General features: G+C 41.2%; 1 protein-coding gene across 3 annotated transcripts in view; it reads right to left on the bottom strand.

The window, feature by feature from the left end:
• TBC1D30 (TBC1 domain family member 30) overlaps positions 1-19,809 on the bottom strand; it is a 143,802-nt gene that overhangs the window by 109,081 nt on the left and 14,912 nt on the right. Inside the window, exons 2-3 of one of the 3 annotated variants that reach the window (XM_049883776.1) lie at positions 19,655-19,759; positions 5,690-5,854 (exon numbers count right to left, since the gene is read on the bottom strand). In XM_049883776.1, the coding sequence (XP_049739733.1) occupies positions 5,690-5,854; positions 19,655-19,733 (244 nt within the window). In that variant the 5' untranslated portion in view covers positions 19,734-19,759. Of the gene's footprint in view, positions 1-5,689; positions 5,855-9,849; positions 10,693-19,654; positions 19,760-19,809 lie in introns of those variants that run through there. The other 2 variants (XM_049883775.1, XM_049883774.1) reach the window with 2 other exon arrangements.

The following is a 19,809-nucleotide window of genomic DNA, read 5'->3' as shown; positions in this document are numbered from 1 at the left end:
AAAATCATGTTTAGGAATAATTTATACCAATGGTACCAGCTTAGGATACGTTATGTGAAAAAGGCAGAATACAGAAATGTTATATAGTATAATGACTTTGAAAAAGCCATATGTAAAAATACACTTGAATAAATAGTGCAAAATATTAAAGCAGTATCTTTAGAAAATCATTTTTCCTCTTCTTTGCATACTTCTGTATTTTTTGAAATTTCCATGAGTATTATTTTTTAATATGTTTTATTGTGATATAATTCACATACCATAAAATTCACCCTTTTAAACTATAAAATTCAGTGGGATTTAGTATATTCACAAAATTTTGTGCAGCCACCACCACTGTCTAATTTTAGAACATTTCATCACCCCAGTAAGAAACCCCATACTCATTAGCAGTCACTCAGTCTCCTGGCAACCACTAATCTACTTTCTGTCTCTATGGATGTCTCTAAGGAAGACCAAAGAAGAATCACTGCCTTTGAATTATGGTGTTGGAAAAGAATACTGAATATACCATGGATTGTCAGAACAAACAAATCTGTCTCAGAAGAAGTACAGCATTAGAAGCAAGGATGACGAGACTTCATCTCACGTACTTTGGACATGTTATCAGGAGGGACCAGTTCTTGGGGAAGGACATCATGCTTGGTAAAGTAGAGGGTCAGTGAAAGAGAGGAAGACCCTCAATGAGATGGACTGACACAGTGTCTACAATGATGGGCTCAAGCATAGCAATGATTGTGAGGATGGCACAGGACTGGGCAGTATTTCTCTCTGTTGTACATAAGGAAGGGCTGCTATGAGTCAGAACTGATTCAATGGCACCTAACAACAACAACTCCTCTATGGGTTTGCCTATTCTAGAAATCTCATATATGTGGAATCACATAATATGTGGCTTCTCGTATTAGCATAATGTTTTCAAGTTTTACCCAGATTGTAGCTTATCTCAATACTTCTTTCCTTTTTTATAGCTGAGTAATATTCCAGTGTATGAATACACCACATTTTGTTTATCCATTCATCAGTTGATGGACATTTGCGGTTGCTTCCACATTTTGCTATTAGGAATAAAGCTACTATTAACATTTTTGTGCAAATTTTTATGTGGACATATATTTTCAAGTCTCTTCAGTATGTACCTAGGAATAGAATTTCTAGGTGAGTGTACTACTTTTATAATAATAATAAAAAATAAATAACAGAATTATTTTTCAGTCTAAAATGTTGAATGTCAGTGCCACCAAACACAGGGCCACACAAATTTCTTATTCTGCCACAGAAGACAAGGTACTGTTACTGAGCAGGCAGCCATGGAAAAAGAAAAAGACCACTCACCTATTTGACAAAGTATTAGTCTCCAATAGGCATTTATGATAGCTGGTAAGATTTAATCACTTTATTGTCAGGATTCCAAGGTGAATACATTAATAAAATGAGGCTGTAAGCTGCCTAAAAGTCCTGTATTTATTGACAAGACCAAAAAAAAAAAAAAAAAGGCAACATTTCCATGTATATTCGCCTTCTCTTCATACTTTTTTCTTGTCACAGGTTTTCCAAGGACAGCCAGATTTTATCACTTGATTTATAAGAACATTTTACAAACTCAACTTTCATAGCTTAAACATTTACTACACCAATCCAGAAAGTTGCCAAGTTATGCAATGCTAATAATTAAGATGACCTCCCTTCCGCTTTCAAGAAAAATAGGTAAAAATCACAGCAAAGTGAAGCAAGCAAAATTTTTTAAATCTTAAAATCAGAATCAACCTTCTGGTCAAACATCCATTTTATTCTTCTCATTGTCTTAAGCCCTGAGGTGGATTTTCCTGTACACTATGCAGTAAGTGTTCAATAATTCATCTAGCCAAGAAAAGACAAAGTTCTTATTTCAAATGCAAACGGTGCTGAAACAGCATTCTAATAAACCTGAAAGTTTATATCATGTCCTCTGCATGTTAAAAATTCCTATTGTTCCAGCCACATTCCACCATTACAGAGGTGTCTATCTAACAACTAAGAAAAAGCAGAGTCTTCTTATGGTGGAAAGTGTAGGCTTTTGAGACACCTATCTTCAAAATCCATCTCGACTACTTAATCAGCTGTGTGATGTTGGGCAAATTACTTAACCTTTCTGAATCTCGGTTTCCTAATAAAATGTGCCTAAAAGATACATAGCTTTGTGGAGGTACTATGAGAAATAAAAACAACATTTTCTCATAAAGCATGTACTTCCATGTTAATGGCTTCAGCCATTCTTATTATTAATTTTATTATTAGGACTTAATTTGTAATCTTTAGTTATCCATGTTTATGCTTAGATGGATGGTTAAATATAGAAAAAAAAATCTGCTTCCTTATTCCCATCTGAGTTTTAAAATAGATTGTACCATAAAACTTTGGGTGAGAAAACCATGGAGTCTAAGCAATTTTATCATCTGTGCTAGAAAGAAAACTGATATTTTGGCTTATAATCTACACTTACTTTGCTTATTTCAAAATGATTATATCCCTTTTGAGGTATCAACAAGAAATAATTCATCTTAATAAAAGGTTGAAGTAGTTGGTTTCTATAGCTTGTTATAGAAAGGGGGAATCGCTTATGTTAATAAACACTGAATTCAGATAGAAACAAAAATTCAGGGGATCATCTGGACTTTTCTGTATTACAGATAATACCAGGGCTTCAAACCGGTTCAAACCGGTTAGGTCATGGCTGACTAAGCAAAACCAGAATAGATCCAAATGTTTACAATATGGGTGACATGGCACAACAACCAGAATGGGAAAAATGATGGGTCGAAGCCCTGGAATGGGAGACTCAGAAGAGGCATAGTGAGCTCTTTCCCGGGTCTGGTGGGTGAGACTGGATCATTGGCAGGACTGTAGAGAGCGACATACATTCAAAGGTACATGGTCGGCTACCATCTAAGAGTGGAGCACCTAAGCTTCTGACTCTGCTCAAAATCCCACGGGCAAGAGATTTACTTGCTATGCAATGTATACCTGCCCTTGTTTTCTGAGAGTAAGATTAGGTTTCTAGTAGGGCTTCCATCTGTATTTCTTCTCATTCCAGTTATTGTCCCAGTTCACCCAAATTTTAAAAATTCGAGTCTGTTGCGGTTTTGCTTCCTCAGCCATAAATTTACTGGGAAGCTGGAAAGAACCAATTCAAAGCCCTGATATAAACGAGTCAACATGTTCTATTTGAATGCATCACTGCCAACTATTATTAAAATGAAAGCTCAGTTATCCAGTGTGATATTGAAATATCAATTTTTTAGTACTTTAATTAAATTAATTTATTAGTTGACTTTGAGGAAAGAGCCAAATGTGCAACTACTGGACCCAGGCATTTATTCACAAAATATCTAACCTTTGGAGTTCTTCTAAAATGAATAAATACCCATTAGTCAAATTTCTAACACTGTCTACATGGTAACACCAAAACAAACAAACAAACAAACAAACCTGTTGCCCTCCAGTCAACTCCGACCCATAGCAACCCTATAGGACAGAGTAGAACTGCCCAATAGGGTTTCCAATGAGCACCTGGTGGATTTGAACTGCTGACCTTTTGGTTAGCAGTCGTAGCTCTTAACCACTACACCACCAGGGTTTCCACATCTTAATACAGTATCTGATAATGAGAATGACAATTCTTGTTATTTCTTAACAAAAAACATTCTGTTCCATTTAATAGAGTCTTATTACCAAGGTGAGGCTTGAACTCCCAAGGACAAGAGCCAGAAAATTCCAAGTTTTCTGAAATGCAAAACTCTGGCTGGAATTAGAGATAGAAACTCTAAACTACATAGGAAGGATGCAATCACAAATTCACAAATTAAGTTGAGTGCTTGTGGACACATTTTTCTAAAAAACATAAACGCTGGTCCTTTATCAGTCCAGTATATTCAAATTCTAAAGGATTACAAGTTCCTAGAATTCATCAACCTATAGCTCTGTGCTGACCTGACATTCCTCCCTGTCTCCTGACACTGGCTCCATCCCCACTCCTAGTTTCCCACATGTCCAAATTCCATGCATTTACCACTTTGTGCTTTTAGCTTCTATATAGACAACAACCACGTATATGTGAAAGAGCAGTGGCAAAGAGAAAAATCTCAAAATAAAAAGAGAAAATAGTAACATTTTCACTTGGTGCTTGTGAATCAATCAGAACCAGAATCCATGCAAACAAATACTTATAACACATGCTAACTTTGTATAGACATATATGCCCTTTCTCCTTCTCTCACTATTGCAGACCAGTGCCTAGCTCTGGAGAAAATTCTGTTCAAAACCTGTCTATTCAATTACATTCCCGCTTAGAATCACATTATATCATCATGACAATCAAGCAGCATTCTGTTTAGTACACATTAAATTGAAACCTTCGAGTAAGCAGTAAGAATAATAGTTTGGGGCTAACAAACAGTGATAGAATAAAAGAGGAAAAAGAAAACACCAAACTGTCTTTTGATGATAAAACATGAGAATGGAATTTAAGCCATCAATTTTATTATCTGAAACTAATCAAGCCCTGAAAATTGTTTCATGAAAATGAACACATCTTAACAAAAAAAAACCAAATTCAAACCCATTGCCATTGAGTCGATTCCAACTCATAGCGACATTATGGGACAGAGTAGAACTGCCCCATAGGGTTTCTAAGGCTGTAATCTTTACGGAAGTAGACTGCCGCATCCTTCTCTCACAAAGCCGCTCGTGGGTTCAAACCACTGACCTTTTAATTAGCAGCCAAGCACTTAACCACTGTGCCACCAGGGCTCCTTCATCTTAATATGGAATTAAAAAAAACAAACAAACAAACCCTAGAAGGTGCCACTCTACATGTAAAATGTGAAAAGAGTAAGAGAGCAAGAAAAGGCAACTTTCACATGCACCTGAAAAGTTGCCACAAGGCATTCTATCGAAACCAACATCTGTGCCTATATTTACCATACCTGAACATACTGCGGTGCCATGCTGCATGTTAATAAAAAATACAAAACAAAAATAGGGACAAGTTAGCAGAATAAAATGTGAACGCTGCTGCATGGAGAATAACAAAACTAATTCATGAGTTTTTATACTCAGTATTTAACATGGACTAATTAATTTAACAACTTACTTTTAACTCAGTTAACAAATCACACAGCTCTTCATTATGAGTGCATTACCCAAGAGATGAGTTCAATTTGTTAAAATATTTTGTCCTTTTCAGATTCCAGAGCAAATTGTAAGATCCTATTACAAGAACCTCTTTCTTTTAAGTCCAATCATTCAATTCACTTATTAGAGGAACACAGAGAATGAGAGAACAAGGGTATTCCTTTTAGGTTGTGTCTACTTGACGCTATTTATAAAATAAAGACTGTAGTCCTTGTTCAACATCAGGTAAAACAACCATTGTCAAAATTAAGTACTACCTCCAATCTAGAAGAATAAAACTGTAACATTAGACATGTAATATACATTTTAACTGAAAAAAATAGGAAGCTGTCCTAGTTACACAATTAATGATAGAGAAATCTTGCATTCCACATTGTCTCATGATACATTTGTACATAGGTCTTAGTGTAGCGGTTAGTAGCTTCCATTTACAACTTTTCAATATATTCAGAAACACAATGGCTCAGCTTCACTAACTTTCTTGTGGCAAAAGGGTTGACTCCACTCCAGTACTTACTTCTCTTCTGTGACACCGCCTGCAAGCACGCAGTCATGATATCGCAGTTCTTCTGCACTTTATGCAGAAGCCTATCTTTTTGCTTCAGTTGCCGAAGTAACTTCGCCGACTGAATGCCAATTCTGTACTTCAGCTCTTGAAGGATCATCTTCAGTTCGCTGGTGTCTATTGTAAAGGAAAATTAAACACAGAACAATAAATACCTTGAGAAGAATACAAATTCCAATGTCATATTATTTAAAAGATAAATATCGGTAGTTGGAATCCATCAGGCGCCCCTTGGAAACTCTATGGGGCAGTTATACTCTGTCCTGTCGGATTGCTATGAGTCGGAATCGACTCGACGGCAGCAGGTTTGGTTTGGTTTGGGTTTTTAGTATATCTCGAATATCCATTTAATCTAATTCTGGGTTCTTACCCAGGATTATATGCACCTATTCACCTAAGACATGCTGAGTGAACAAGTCAGTCAGTCATCTTCTGTCCCTGTCCATGAGACAAATACCATAAGTTTTACCCTTGAAGCTACTAGTAACATGTAAGCAAAGAATCTTACTTTTGCTAATTTACTTTCTATTGCCTGAAAACTGACAGATACGTTCGTATCACTAAAGTGTTCAGATGGTAAGCTTGCACGAAAAGAATCTTTTTGAGTCAGTTACGTTAATGCTAAACCTCACATCTGGTAACAATGTTTAAAAAGCATTCACCCTTGTTTGTAAATGATCAGCTAAAAGTAAATAATATTACCACATTTTCTAACAGTAGATGAATGTGGCAATTCTGGTTTTGTTTTACATACAGAGTTTCCTGACAGCCAGTTAGGCACAATCTTTCATCTCAGAGACTCGGTAATTTCTCAAATACGGTAGAAAAGACATTTCTTTTAAATGCAGATAAGGATAATTCTACATTCATAAAACTAAGATTTTCAACAACGGCCTTCCTAAAAGTGAAAAAAAGACGTGGGAATGAGAATTGTCAACAAGCTCCACAGGAATAATCATGATGACTTGGGAGTTTTGTTCATCACACTTGATATCATCATTAGTCACTAAAGGGTGACTTCTGAGACAGGCGAGGCTTTCTACTCAGCTGGGCATTGGCTAGGCCGTCATTAGAGACCCTGTGTGGGGTCTGGATCTACTCATTTTCAAAGGAATTTGGAGAAACCAGAGTACATAAAAGAACAAAAGGTATGTTCTAAAGTAGGAAAGGTAGCTCAGAGGTCAAAGAAAATGAACTTTTGTAAAAGAGAAGTCTGGGTGGTGATTTAACAACTGTCATACCTGACCGTACCATGGAAAATACATTTAACCTAGAGTCAAGAACAATTCCCTTTGGATCAACCTGTGTGATCTTGAGCAAAATAGTCTCAAATTATGCCTAGCGTAAAAGACTATTCTATGACTCAAATGTGAATGGCCTTTGTAAACATCACTATAAATAACACCTTAAGTATAAGGAATTGCTGTGAAGATGAGAACAGAGAAGAGTTTTTCCTCTCACCCTGTGGAGTCTTGGTGGTGCAGTGGTTAAGAGCTCAGCTGCTAACCAAAAGGTCATCAGTTCAAATCCACCAACTGCTCTTTGGAAACCCGATGGAGCAGTTCTACTCTGTCCTATAGGGTCACTATGAGTCGGTTTGGTTTTGGTTTTGAATTCAAACGTGGTGGAATAAAATAGGAAGCAAGAGAAGAGTTAGGTTAAATGAAAAGATTTGGATTCTAAGGATGATTAAATGTGGGACTGAGTTACAAGAGGAGTCCAAAAGCCCTCCACTCCTAGATCCCTTCAGAGAAAACAGCCTTCTTTTGAACGTTTAAATAATTTTCCTTCTAGAAATAAAAGATACAGAGATTATTTAACTGTTCAAAGGGAGGCTGCTTATTTTATTAAAAGGGATCTAGGACTGTCCATAAGTGAGGAAGCTAAGACACAGAAAGGTTAGTTTGCCTAAGGTCACACAGGAAGTAAGGAGCAGTGGCAGAATATCAATGCAGGCAGTCTGACTCCAAAGTTCATCCCCTCAACCATGGCAACATGGAGGAGAGAGGGAGCAAAAAGCCTAGATCTCCTGAGACACGTCTTTGGTGCCTCACGGAAAGGACCAACACATGCTAAATATCTAAATAGGTGCAAAATCCCTGACAGCGAGAGGAGAGAATTAACAATCGTATCACAGGTTATCAATATCGTATAAGGCTCTTACTGGATGCAGAGTAGTTATCTTAGAAGGGATATTTTTTGACCCTCAAATATAAAGTCAAAAAACCCAATAAGTATCACTATTCAGGCAGACAGCTGTTTCCATCACCAGATCCTTTGCCACTTTAATGATGTTTATCAGTCAAGGTGTGGGTATATGTGTGTGTGGTGTGGTTAAATGCCCTTGAGTTGATTTCGACTCATACCAACCCCATGTGACAGAGTAGATCTGCCCTATAGGGTTTTCTAGGCTGTGATCTTTACAGGAGCTGATCGCCAGGTCTTTCTCCAGAGGAGTGGCTGGATGGGTTTGAATCACCAATCCTTCGACTAGCAGCCCAGCGTTAACATTGAGCCACCAGGGCACCTTGAATGTGTGTGTAGGACTATTATAATATGGCACCTTTTCATCCTAATCGGATCAACTAAAGAAAGGCTCAGCAGGCAGCTAGCCATGCAATAAGACTGGAACTTGGACTAAACACTTATAGGTCTCTTGTGACCTTGCAAAGCTGTATCTCTTCTTTAAATTTTAGCTTGCCAATTTTCCTCTTCCAAAAGGAAATTACTAATCCCCAAAATTCCCTCGGTAATGAAAAGTGAACAGTTTTGTAAAAAGAGAAACTAAATCATAATTCTTAAAAATTGATTTTGCAGGAGTCTGAAAGAACTATTGCCCTAAGGAACTCTTGACATAAACAGACAGTCTGAAAACAGCCAAATAATTGTATAAAATGAAATGGCACCACTCCAGTCAAAGTCCCAGGCAGGGGGAGGAAGGTGGAAGCCATTTGTAACAATCAGCTGTGGCGGGGGGGGGGGGGGGGGGGGGACCTTCATTAGGAAGCCAAAAGAGGAAGCTGGAAGCTGTTTACGTAGATTTGAGAAAGCAGACAGATTTATTCTTTTCTGGTCATTTATTTTTTCTGGCACCAGCAAGACTAATTTTACAATTAGGAAACAGGAGAATCATACTGTTATGTTATGGTGGCAGAGCATGTCTTCCTCACCTTACTTAATTTTGTAAATTGGGACCTTGTGTCTATACAAAAATACAACTATAATTGCATTAATACTTAAAAGGCAAGTTATTATGAACAGTTGAGGGGGGGCAATCAGGATTCAAGTATCAGAGTCTGATAATAAAACATCAAATTAGCCTCTCCCCCTGAAAACCAAGGCCATTTCTGCAGATTGACCTCCCCACACCAACCGAAGGTACCACGGATTAAATTCTTTGATAACACCAAACTCTAGGGCTCGCCACTAATATGCCAGGGAGAAAAACAGCCACTAAGTGAATCGGAATCCATTCGATGGCTACTGATTTGCTTTGGTTTAGTGGCTCTTCAGAACCAGGCGTTCTGGCAGAAATGGAATTCACACGTTATGTTCGAAAACTGCATTACCGGATTATTCCGCCTCACTAGTTAAACACTATCAAGCTGTGTGTCCAAGGATGGAGGATTTAAAACAAATAACACACACACACAAACACCCCAGCCCCAGGAGACTCAAGGCCTCTATTTTCCTGGCGCCCTCTAGGTAACCTCAGTTGTACTTATCGGAAACTCCATGCCTATGCTAACAGCTGTTCCATGAAATTAGCAACCTCTCTCTCCCCCAGGGCCTCTGACGACCTTCCTACCTCCTGCAGGGTGGAGATGGGGAGCCTTACCACCACCATTCCAACAAATGAGGCTCCTCCACTTGACAACTCGAGAAACGATGGGGGGGGGCGGAGCAGTGGGAAACTGCATTAAGAACTAAGTTTAGTCATGAATCTGTGAACCCTGTCCACCAGACTCGGATCAAGGAGATGCCCCAAACTTAACATCTGAGCTCCTGGCCAATCAGTCCAAGCGTCCACAGGTGAGCGAGTGAGCACGGGCAGAGCGGACGACAGCTCGGCTTCGGGAAGCGCCTGGGTTGCCCCTTCCCCGGGCCCTCACCTTTCCGCCGCAGGTACTGCATTTGGTCCCGCTGGCTCGACCGCTCCTGCAGCTCCTGCAGCACGCGGGAGTCGCCCGCGCCGCCGCGGCCGCCCAGGAACACGTCGGAGCCCGAGGCCTCGGTGGAGCTGTCCAGGCTGTCGCAGCGCCGCCGGCGGCCCCCGGATCCGCGTGGCCCGCCGCCGCCCGCCGTCTCCTCCTCCTCGGCGCAGCTGTACAGCTCGGTGAGCAGCCCGCTCACCAGGGACGCCGTGTGGCTCGTCCGGCCGCCCCGCGGCTCGCAGGGCTCCGAGTCTTCCCCGCCCTCCCAGGCTCCCGGGGCACCGAGCGGCCGCTCCACCGGTGGTGCCCCCCGAAGGGCTGCGTCCGGGAGCACTCCCGGCTCGGCTTCCTCCTCCGCGTCAGCCGGCCTTGCCTGGCTACCGCCGCGCAATTCAAACTCCAGGCGCCCGGTTCGGGCCCCGCCCGCGGAAAGCAGCGCCATGGCCCCCGGCGCGCCGCGGCCCCGCACCCGCCGCTCCTCCCGCCGAGTCCGCGGTGCCCCGAGCCCCGCAGCGCCCGCCAGTTCCGGGAGGAGGCGTGGCCGCATCCCTGGCTGGGCTGCCCTGGGCCCGGGCGCGGCGCCAACCGGCTACGGATCCCCGAGGCACCCGAACCTCCCCAGGGCCCGCCGGCCATCGGCTGCCGGCCAGGCGAAGAAGGGGGGCGCCTAGGCCGCTGGGCTACCTGGGGACACCTGCTACAGGTGAGGCCCGACCTCACCGGTGGGCATTCTCCGAAGAGAGCCAAGGAGCAGGGTGTGGCCAGAACAGGATGAGCTGGAAGGCTTCAGTCTGGAGGGGGGAGGGCGCTCTGGCCGCTGCCACCTTCTCTCAGTCAAGTGATTTAAGATTCAAGAAGAGGGCGGCTCTTGAACGCTGTTCAGCCTCCAGCTAGAAATAATGTCTGGGAGGGTTCTAAACACCAATAAAGAGACCCAGGCTGGGAGTTCCCTTCTTCACATACTCGAGCAGAAAGCCCAGTTCTTCTCACCTCCCCACCTGCTTTGAGGGCCTTTAAAAGCGTTCTTGTGGTGCAGTGGTTAAGCATTCGGTTGCTAACTGAAATGTCAGAAGTTCGAACCCACCAGCCGCTCTGCGGGAAAAGATGTGGCAGTCTGCTTCCATAAAGACTGTTGTTAGGTGGCTTCAAGCGGATTCCGAGTCAACAGAATGGGGAAAAAAAAAAAAAGACTGCAGGCTTGGAAACCCTATGGGGCCGTTCTACTCTGTTATGGGGTCGCTATGAATCGGAATCAACTAGGCTGCAGAGGGTTTATTTATTTAAGAGTTCTTATTTTCTGGCAATAAACTTCTGAAACCCATTGCCATCGAGTCGATTCCGACTCATAGTGACACTATAGGACAGACTATGGTTTCCAAGGAGCGACTGGTTGATTCCAACTGCCGATCTTTTGGGTTAGCAGCGTAGCTCTTAACCACTAGGCCACCATAGTTTCCAAAGCTCTGAAAACCTGGCATATAATTGAGACTTAATAACAGAACTTTTTTCTTTAGCAAAAATAAAGTACTGGATTAAGAGCGATTTGTTTCCTGGCATAAGACCTAGGACAGAATGAGGGTTTCAGAAATGTCCATGGGGTAACTGCATTGATAAGGGGATGGAGCCAGCTCTGACGTTATAGTCAAAAGTTTGCAAGAGATCATGAGAGATGTGTCTTTACACTAGACTTTGGTGGAAGAATTCTGTGGTGCCCCTTCGCCGCAGATATTTTTGTGAATTTAATAGTTAACGTTTTTTTTTAGCACTCTGTGTATGCCAAGAGTCGTTCTTAGTGATTTACATGAATTAACCTATTTGATCTTCACTTTAACCCTAAAAAACGGGTAAGTACTATTTTATCTTCACTTTTCAGATGAAAAAGCTGAGGCACAGAGAGGCTGAATAACTTGACGCTTCACAAAGAATATAGTAGCTTTCTTTTTTTTTTTTGGTGAGGATGTACATAAAGCATACACCAAGTCTACATTTTCTACATGTACAGTTCAATGAAGGAGCTTGGTGGCACAATGGTTAAGAGCTTGGCTGCTAATCGAAAGGTCAGCAGTTTGAACCAACTAGCCCATCTGCGGGAGAAAAGACCTAGCAATCTGCTCCTGTAAAGATTAAGCCTGGGAAACCCTATGGGGCAGTTTCACTCCATCATATTGAGTCACTGTGAATTGGAACTGACTCAACAGCACACAGTGCAATGATCTTGGTTACATTTTTGATATTGTGTCACCACTCTCCCTATTATTTCACCACCATTAACTCAGACTCTCCTCTGTGCTTTACAGTTACTGCTGTCGATTAGATTTCACACAGAAAATTCTTTAAAAGAACATACTGCTCAAGGCAAACATTATTAGATGGACTAAACTGCTGTTTAGTTTAAAGGGATAGTTTTGGTTCAAGGCTTAAACATTATCTCAAGGCAATAGATTTGAGGTTTCCCCCAGTCTCAGTGGATCCAATAAGTCTGGTTTCTGTAAGAATTTGAAATTGTTAGACATTTTTCCTCCTTTTATCAGGGTCCATTTATTAGGTCCTTGATCAAAACATACAGTAATGGTAGCTGGGCACCATCCCATTCTTCTGATCTCGTGGCAATGGAGGTAGTAGTCCATGGAGGCAATTAGACCTGCAGTCCATTTCCTTCTCTGATTCCTGGGTCTCCTGCTTCCTCTGCTATTCCAGGGAACAGAGACCAATTGTTGTACTTCAAATGGCCACTGGCATGCTTTTAAGACCCCGGGGCACAAATTGACTTTTTCTTAAAGCTTAGCTGAGAAGGCATATTCCTTGAAGTGTCTGGCTTTCATTACAGATGAATACATAGTTCATGATGGATGAGATGCATGTTCATCTATTTCCTAGTGCTATTAAATACTTGCCAAACTTCTAAAAGGAGTGCACCTCATGAGCAATCATGGTGTTTTGTATTTGTTTACCACACTTTTTATTTTTCAAGGCATTTTCATAATAGAGCCTGATCCTATAGATAAAAACCTGAGGTCCCTTGACACTACTACCACCGCAACATATGTAGACAGAGTGAAAGCAATCAGATGCTTTCTAAAATTGGAGTTAGTATAAGGAAAGCGGAGGTTTTATGACTTTTCCCTTTGTTGTTGTTAGGTGCCATCAAGTCAGTCCTGACTCATAGCAGCCCATTGTACAACAGAACAAAACACTGCCTGGTTCTGCGCCATCCTCACAATCATTTTTATGCTTGAGCCCATTGTTGCTGCCACTGTGTCAATCCATCTCATTGAGGGTCTTCCTCTTTTTTGCTGTCCCTCTACTTTACCAAGCATGATGTCCTTTTCCAGGGACTGATGCTTCCTGATAACATGTCCTTAGTATGTAAGAAATAGTCTGCCATCCTTGGTTCTAAGGAGCATTCTGGTTGTACTTCTTCCAAGACAGATTTGTTCTTTCTTTTGGCAGTCCATGGTATATTCAATATTCTTCAGCAACACAATAATTCAAAGGCGTCAATTCTTCTTCAGTCTTCCTTATCCATCATCCAGCTTTCGCATGCATATGAGGTGATTGAAAACACCATGGCTTGCGTCAGGCACACTTTAGTCTTCAAGGTTATGTCTTTGATTTTTAACACCTTAAAGAGGTCTTTTGCGGCAGATTTGCCCGGTGCAATGTGTCATTTGATTTCTTGACTGCTGCTTCCATGGGTGTTGATTGTGGATCCAAGTAAAATGAAATCCTTGACAACTTCAATTCAGACTATTCCCTTAGGTATCCAGAATTTAAAATTATTGTTTTATAGCTGTATTAACTACTGTTTATTTCCATTTTAATTAAAAAATGTATGAAATGGGGAGAGTGGAATTATTTTGTTATTGTTTGGTTTTGGGGGGTCTTTTTTTTCTATCACCCCTTCCACTGAATAAAGTTCTGAGAGCCTTCCTTCATATGCCAAACTTCACAACATGCAGGACTTTCATAGGGGGAAACACTGAGATTGGATCTCTTTTCTTAACTGACTTCCCAGTCCTTTCTCTCTGTCTTCACCCACTAAAAAGAGATGTGATAACTACTAGTCTTCAGCACTGTTTACATTTAAGTTATCCCTATTAGGACCTATGAATAAAGAAACTCAAAATGAACTGAAGGGAATGGAGAAAGAGGCCAGGAAAAGCAATAAGTCATTGACATCCAGCATTTTCTATGTCATGGAGAACTTCAAAATCATTTCCCTGAAAACAAAAGATCACATAGATAAACTGGACTTCATCAAAATTAAAAACTTTTGTATATCAAAGAATTTTATCAACAAAGTAAAGGGACAACCTATACATTGGGAGAAAAATTTGGGGGAACCATACATTTGATAAGGGTTTAATATCCAGAGTATGTAAAGAACTCCTGCAACTTAACAACAAAAAGACAATACAATCAAAACATGGGCAAAGGAACTGAATAAACACTTCCCCAAAGAGAATATACAAATGACCAACACATGAAAGGCTGTTTGACATTAGTTACTAAACCACTAAACCAACTGCCATGGAGTCATGGCAAACCCATGTGTGTCAGAGTAGAACTGTGCTCTATAGGGTTTTCAATGGCTGATTTTTTGAAAGTAGATCACTGGTTCTATTTTCTGGGTGGGCTTGAACTGCCAACCTTTTGCACCACTGGAGGACTCGCATTAGTCGTTGTTGTTGTTAATTGCCATCCATTTGGCTCTGAGTCAGTGACGACTCCATCTGTAACAGAATGAAACATTGCCAGTTCTACGCCATTAGTCGTTGTTGTTGTTCGGTGCCATCAAGTCAGTTCCAACTCATAGCAACCTATGCACAACAGAATGAAACACTGCCTGGTCCTGCACCGTCCTCACAATTGTTGCTATGCTTGAGCCCGCTGTTGCAGCCACTGTGTCAATCCATCTTATTAAGGGTTGTCCTCTTTTTTCACTGACCCTCTATTTTACCAAGCATGATGTCCTTTTCCAGGGATGGATCCCTCCGGATAACATGTCCAAAGTATGTGAGACATTGTCTTGCCATCCTTGCTTCTAAGGAGCTTTCTGGTTGTACTTCTTCCAAGACAGATTTGTTCCTTCTTTTGGCAGCTCATGGTATACTCAGTATTGCAACTTGAGGCTTGAATTTTTTTCTCCAGTTCTTTCAGCCTGAGAAATGTTGAGCATGTTCTTCCCTCTTGGTTTTCTATCTCCAGCTCTTTGCGAATGTTATTATAATACTTTACTTTGTCTTCTCGAGCCGCCCTTTAAAATCTTCTGTTCAGCTCTTTTACTTCATCATTTTTTCCTTCTGCTTTAGCTACTTGATGTTCGAGAGCAAGTTTCAGGTCTCTTCTGACATTCATTTAGGTCTTTTCTTTCTCTCCTGTCTTTTTAATGACCTCTTGCTTTCTTCATGTATGATGTCCTTGATGTCATTCCACAACTCATCTGGTCTTCGGTCATCAGGGTTCAACGCATCAAATCTATTATTCAGATGGTCTCTAAATTCAAGTAGGATATACTCAAGGTGATACTTCGGCTCTCATGGACTTGTTCTAATTTTCTTCAGTTTCAACTTGAACTTGCATATGAGTAATTGATGGTCTGATCCACAGTCGGCCCCTGGCCTTATTGTGACTGATGACACTGAGCTTTTCCATAGTCTCTTTCCACAGATGTAGTTGATTTGATTCCTATGCATTCCATCTGGTGAGGTCCATGTGTAGGTCCATGTGTATTGTCGCCATTTATGTTGGTCAAGAAAGGTATTTTCAGTGAAGAAGTTGCTGGTCTTATAAAATTCAATCATGCGATCTCCGGCATCATTGCTATCACCATTAGTCTTTAGGGAGATGAAATCAAAGCCACGTGTTACCACTTCACCCCCACTAGAATGGTTACGATTTTTTAAAAAGTGGAAAATAACAGGTGTCGGCAAGGATGTGGAGAAATTGGAACCCTCATCCACTGCTGGTAGGAATGCAAAATGATACAGCTGTTATGGAAATCAATACAATGATTCTTCAAAAAGTTAAACATAGAACTACTGTATGACTCAACAATCCCAATCCTAGGTATATACCCAAAAGAATTGAAAGCAGGAACTCAAAACAAAACTGTTACACTAATGATCATTGCAGCACTTTTCACAATAGGCAAAAGTGGAAACCTAAATGTCTGTCAACAGAAGAATGGATAAACAAAATGTGATACGTACATACAATGGAATGTTGTTGTTGTTGTTAGGTGCCGTCGAGTTGGTTCTGACTCATAGTGACCCTATGCACAACAGAACGAAACACTGCCTGGTCCTGCACCATCCCCACAATTGTTGTTATGCTTGAGCTCATCGTTGCAGCCACTGTGTCAATCCACCTCGTTGAGGGTCATCCTCTTTTCCGCTGACCCTGTACTTTACTAAGCATGATGTCCTTCGCCGGGGACTGATCCCTCCTGACGACATGTCCAAAGAATGTAAGACGCAGTCTCGCCATTCTTGCTTCTAAGGAGCATTCTGGTTGTATTTCTTCTAAGACAGATTTGTTCGTTCTTTTGGAAGTCCATGGTATATTCAATATTATTCACCAACACTACAATTCAAAGGTGTCAGTTCTTCTTAGGTCTTCCGTATTCACTACACAGCTTTCACATGCATATGATGCGATTGAAAATACCATGGCTTGGGTCAGGCACACTTTAGTCTTCAAGGTGACATCTTTGCTCTTCAACACTTTAAAGAGGTCCTTTGCAGCAGATTTACCCAATGCAATGCGTCTTTTGATTTCTTGACTGCCGCTTCCATGGCTGTTGATTGTGGATCCAAGTAAAATGAAATCCTTGACAACTTCAATCTTTTCTCCATTTATTATGATGTTGCTCATTGGTCCATTTGTGAGGATTTTTGTTTTCTTTGTGTTGAGGTGCAATCCATACTGAAGACTGTGGTCTGTGATCTTCATTAGTAAGTGCTTCAAGTCCTTTTCACTTTCACCAATCAAGGTTGTGTCATCTGCATAGCTCATGTTGTTAATGAGTCTTCCTCCAATCCTGATGCCCCATTCTCTTCATATAGTCCAGCTTCTTGTATTATTTGCTCAGGATACAGATGGAATAGGTATAGTGAAAGGATACAACTCTGACACACACCTTTCCTGACTTAAATGGTAGTGGAATAATTTAGAAATGGATAGTAGTGATAGTTGTATAACATAATGAACATAATCAATGTCACTAATTTTACATGTAAAAAATGTTGAATTGGCAAGTATTCTGATATATATATATACCACAATAAAAAAATTTAAAAAAGAAAAAATCATGTCCCATTCCCCATCATTACCAAATTACCCAAGGAGGGGAAATTAGTAAAATAAAAACCGACAAGGAAACCCTGCTCAAGGCACTTTCTATAACGATCTTCCCCCAGATATCCACATGGCTCAGCTCTCACCTGCTGTGTTAGTTCTCTGCTCAAATGTCACCTTCTCAGTGAGTCTTTCCCTGACCACCATATTTGAGATTGCACCTCCCTGCCACCACCCCGCATTCCCTTATCCCCCTTCCTTGCTCTCTTTTTTCCATAATGTTCACCAGTTTCCAACATATTATATAATTTACTAATTTATTGTCTGTTTCCTGTCCCTAAAATATAAGTCCCTTGAGAGCAGGAATTAATGTTTGTTTTGTTTACTGATATACCCCTGCCACCTGGAATATATGGGACATTACAGGTGTTCAGTAAATATTTGTTGAATCAATTAATTGAAAGTATAAATGAATAAAAAGAATACTAGGAAAAAGGCCAGCCAATGATCTACTGTTCTAAGAAAAAGTGAATTCTCTTTAATAGAATCCTAGAGGTGGTGTTGGTGAAGAGCAGCCAGTTTTTCCACCCTCCACTGCTGCTGCCTGGTGACTGGAAGGCCCTCAGGCAAGTTCCCTAAAACTCTGAAGCTCACTAATTATATTTGAGAGAACCCTTTGGTCTAACAGAACATTATTCCCTAACTTTATCATGATTAAAGATAAGAGTTAAAATGGGATTTACTAAGGTTAATTATGTTACTGATAATAATCAGTATTTTAATTTGCCTTAATGTTAGCCACTTAAGTACAGGCACTGGGTTTTTTGGGGGTATGCGTCGCTTAACGTCCACAACAGGTTCTGTGAACTAGGAAGTTACGTGATTTTGACACTGTGCGAACACCGTATTATATACAGGAGATGGGCGCGCAGGACGGTCAATGGTCAAGCCGGACCCGTGCTTCCGCCACCCAGCCAACAGACAGCTCTGTAGCTGCGCGTCCCGCGTGGTTACCATCCGGTCTCACAGATTCTTGGCTCCCACCCATCAGGACGCGCACTCGCCGTCCAGCCTGCCGCTTCTCGGCCTCCCAAGCCGCTGGCTCCTTTCCCTTCCTTCCTCCCTGCCTTCACCGTCTCCTCTAATGGGCTCTACGCCCTTTCAGTCCTGCCCGCCCCAGTCCTGCTTAGTGACCGCGGAAGGAGCCTGTGGCCTCGGGCCGGCCTCACGCGCAGGCGTCTGCGCGGTCCTGGCCTGAGACCAACGCGGTGAACGGGCGGCCGCGGGTGGACGCCAGGATCCCCTCCTCCTGCCGCCTCAGCGCTAGGGCGGAAGAGGGGCTTGGAGAACTAGGGAGAGCTAGTGAGACAGATGGATCTCCCTACTGAGCAAAGGACGTCCGCTACACCTCCCATTCCCTAATCTAGATAACCTTATGGGTCCACGGATATATATGCGGTCAGACTTTGCTCTAACGGATGTTAAGCGACGCGTACCTGTAATTGTACTAATAATGTTATACCAGACAACTGGGATACATAAGAAACATCTACCTCTAAATTGAGTACAATTTACTGTAGACTATAAAATGCGATTTAGGAACTAAAACCAAAACCAAACCCATTGCCTTCGAGTCAATTCCGACTCAAAGCGACCCTACAGGACAGAGTATAGCTGCCCAATAGGGTTTCCAAGGAGCTGCTGGTGGATTCAAAGGGCCAGCCTTGTGGTTAGCAGCGAACCTCTTAACTGTTGTGTCACCAGGGCTCCACTTACAGACTATGACCGTTTAAATTACTTCTAAACCGGTATAGACACCCAGGTTTTGCCAATAATTTTTTGACATTCATCATTTAAAACTAACTTCACAAGACTCTCAACATTTTTGATAATTTGATAATTTTTCAGCATGTGCAGAAGGATACAAAGACTGAATTGGCTATGATGAAAGCCATGGTTATGCTTTAGATGGTTTCTAAAATCTGGTAGTTAACCTTTTGCACTAGTCTTTCAGATTACTCATCCCCACAGTCACACAAGAAGTGCAAAAGTTCATCGCTAGGTTTCAGCTTGTCCTCATGGGAACTCAGTTTTGCTTTGTAATTTTGCTGATTACAATTTATATTACTGGGATACAATACAATCTGTATTTTCAATTTGTTATACTAAATATGAAAAAGATTATTGTATTTTTCAATCCTAAAAATTGGGATGAGTGGTAGAAGGAGGTTTTCATACAGGTAGTCCCCACTTACGAAAAAAAAATGGCTGTCGTAGATCATTTCTAATGTAAGTCAAATACCTCATTTTTTATTTTTAGTTTTCATTATTATTGCCTTTTATTATCAGTATCTTTATAAATCCAATCTTTGTCTTTTGGTGTTGGAAACATTACGTATAAACTTACAGATATATTTTAATATATATGCATACATTAAAAAATACACAAATCATAAAAATTTACTCTGGCGATGAAGAGTTGGACAACGTCGGCATTTTGTCAGTTGCAGTGATAACTCCTCTTGTGGAAGGTTCTGGATCATCTGGATTATCTCTGGGAATCGCGTTTCTGAAAGTCAGAAAAGCAGGGAGAGCTGTCTGTGTGGTTCTTTTATGTGT

The sequence above is a fragment of the Elephas maximus genome, chromosome 4 (genome assembly GCF_024166365.1).
Source record: "Elephas maximus indicus isolate mEleMax1 chromosome 4, mEleMax1 primary haplotype, whole genome shotgun sequence".
Classification (NCBI taxonomy): Eukaryota; Metazoa; Chordata; class Mammalia; order Proboscidea; family Elephantidae; genus Elephas; species Elephas maximus.
The sequence above is the reverse complement of the archived record's forward strand: the minus strand, read 5'-3'. Positions and strand labels throughout refer to the sequence as shown.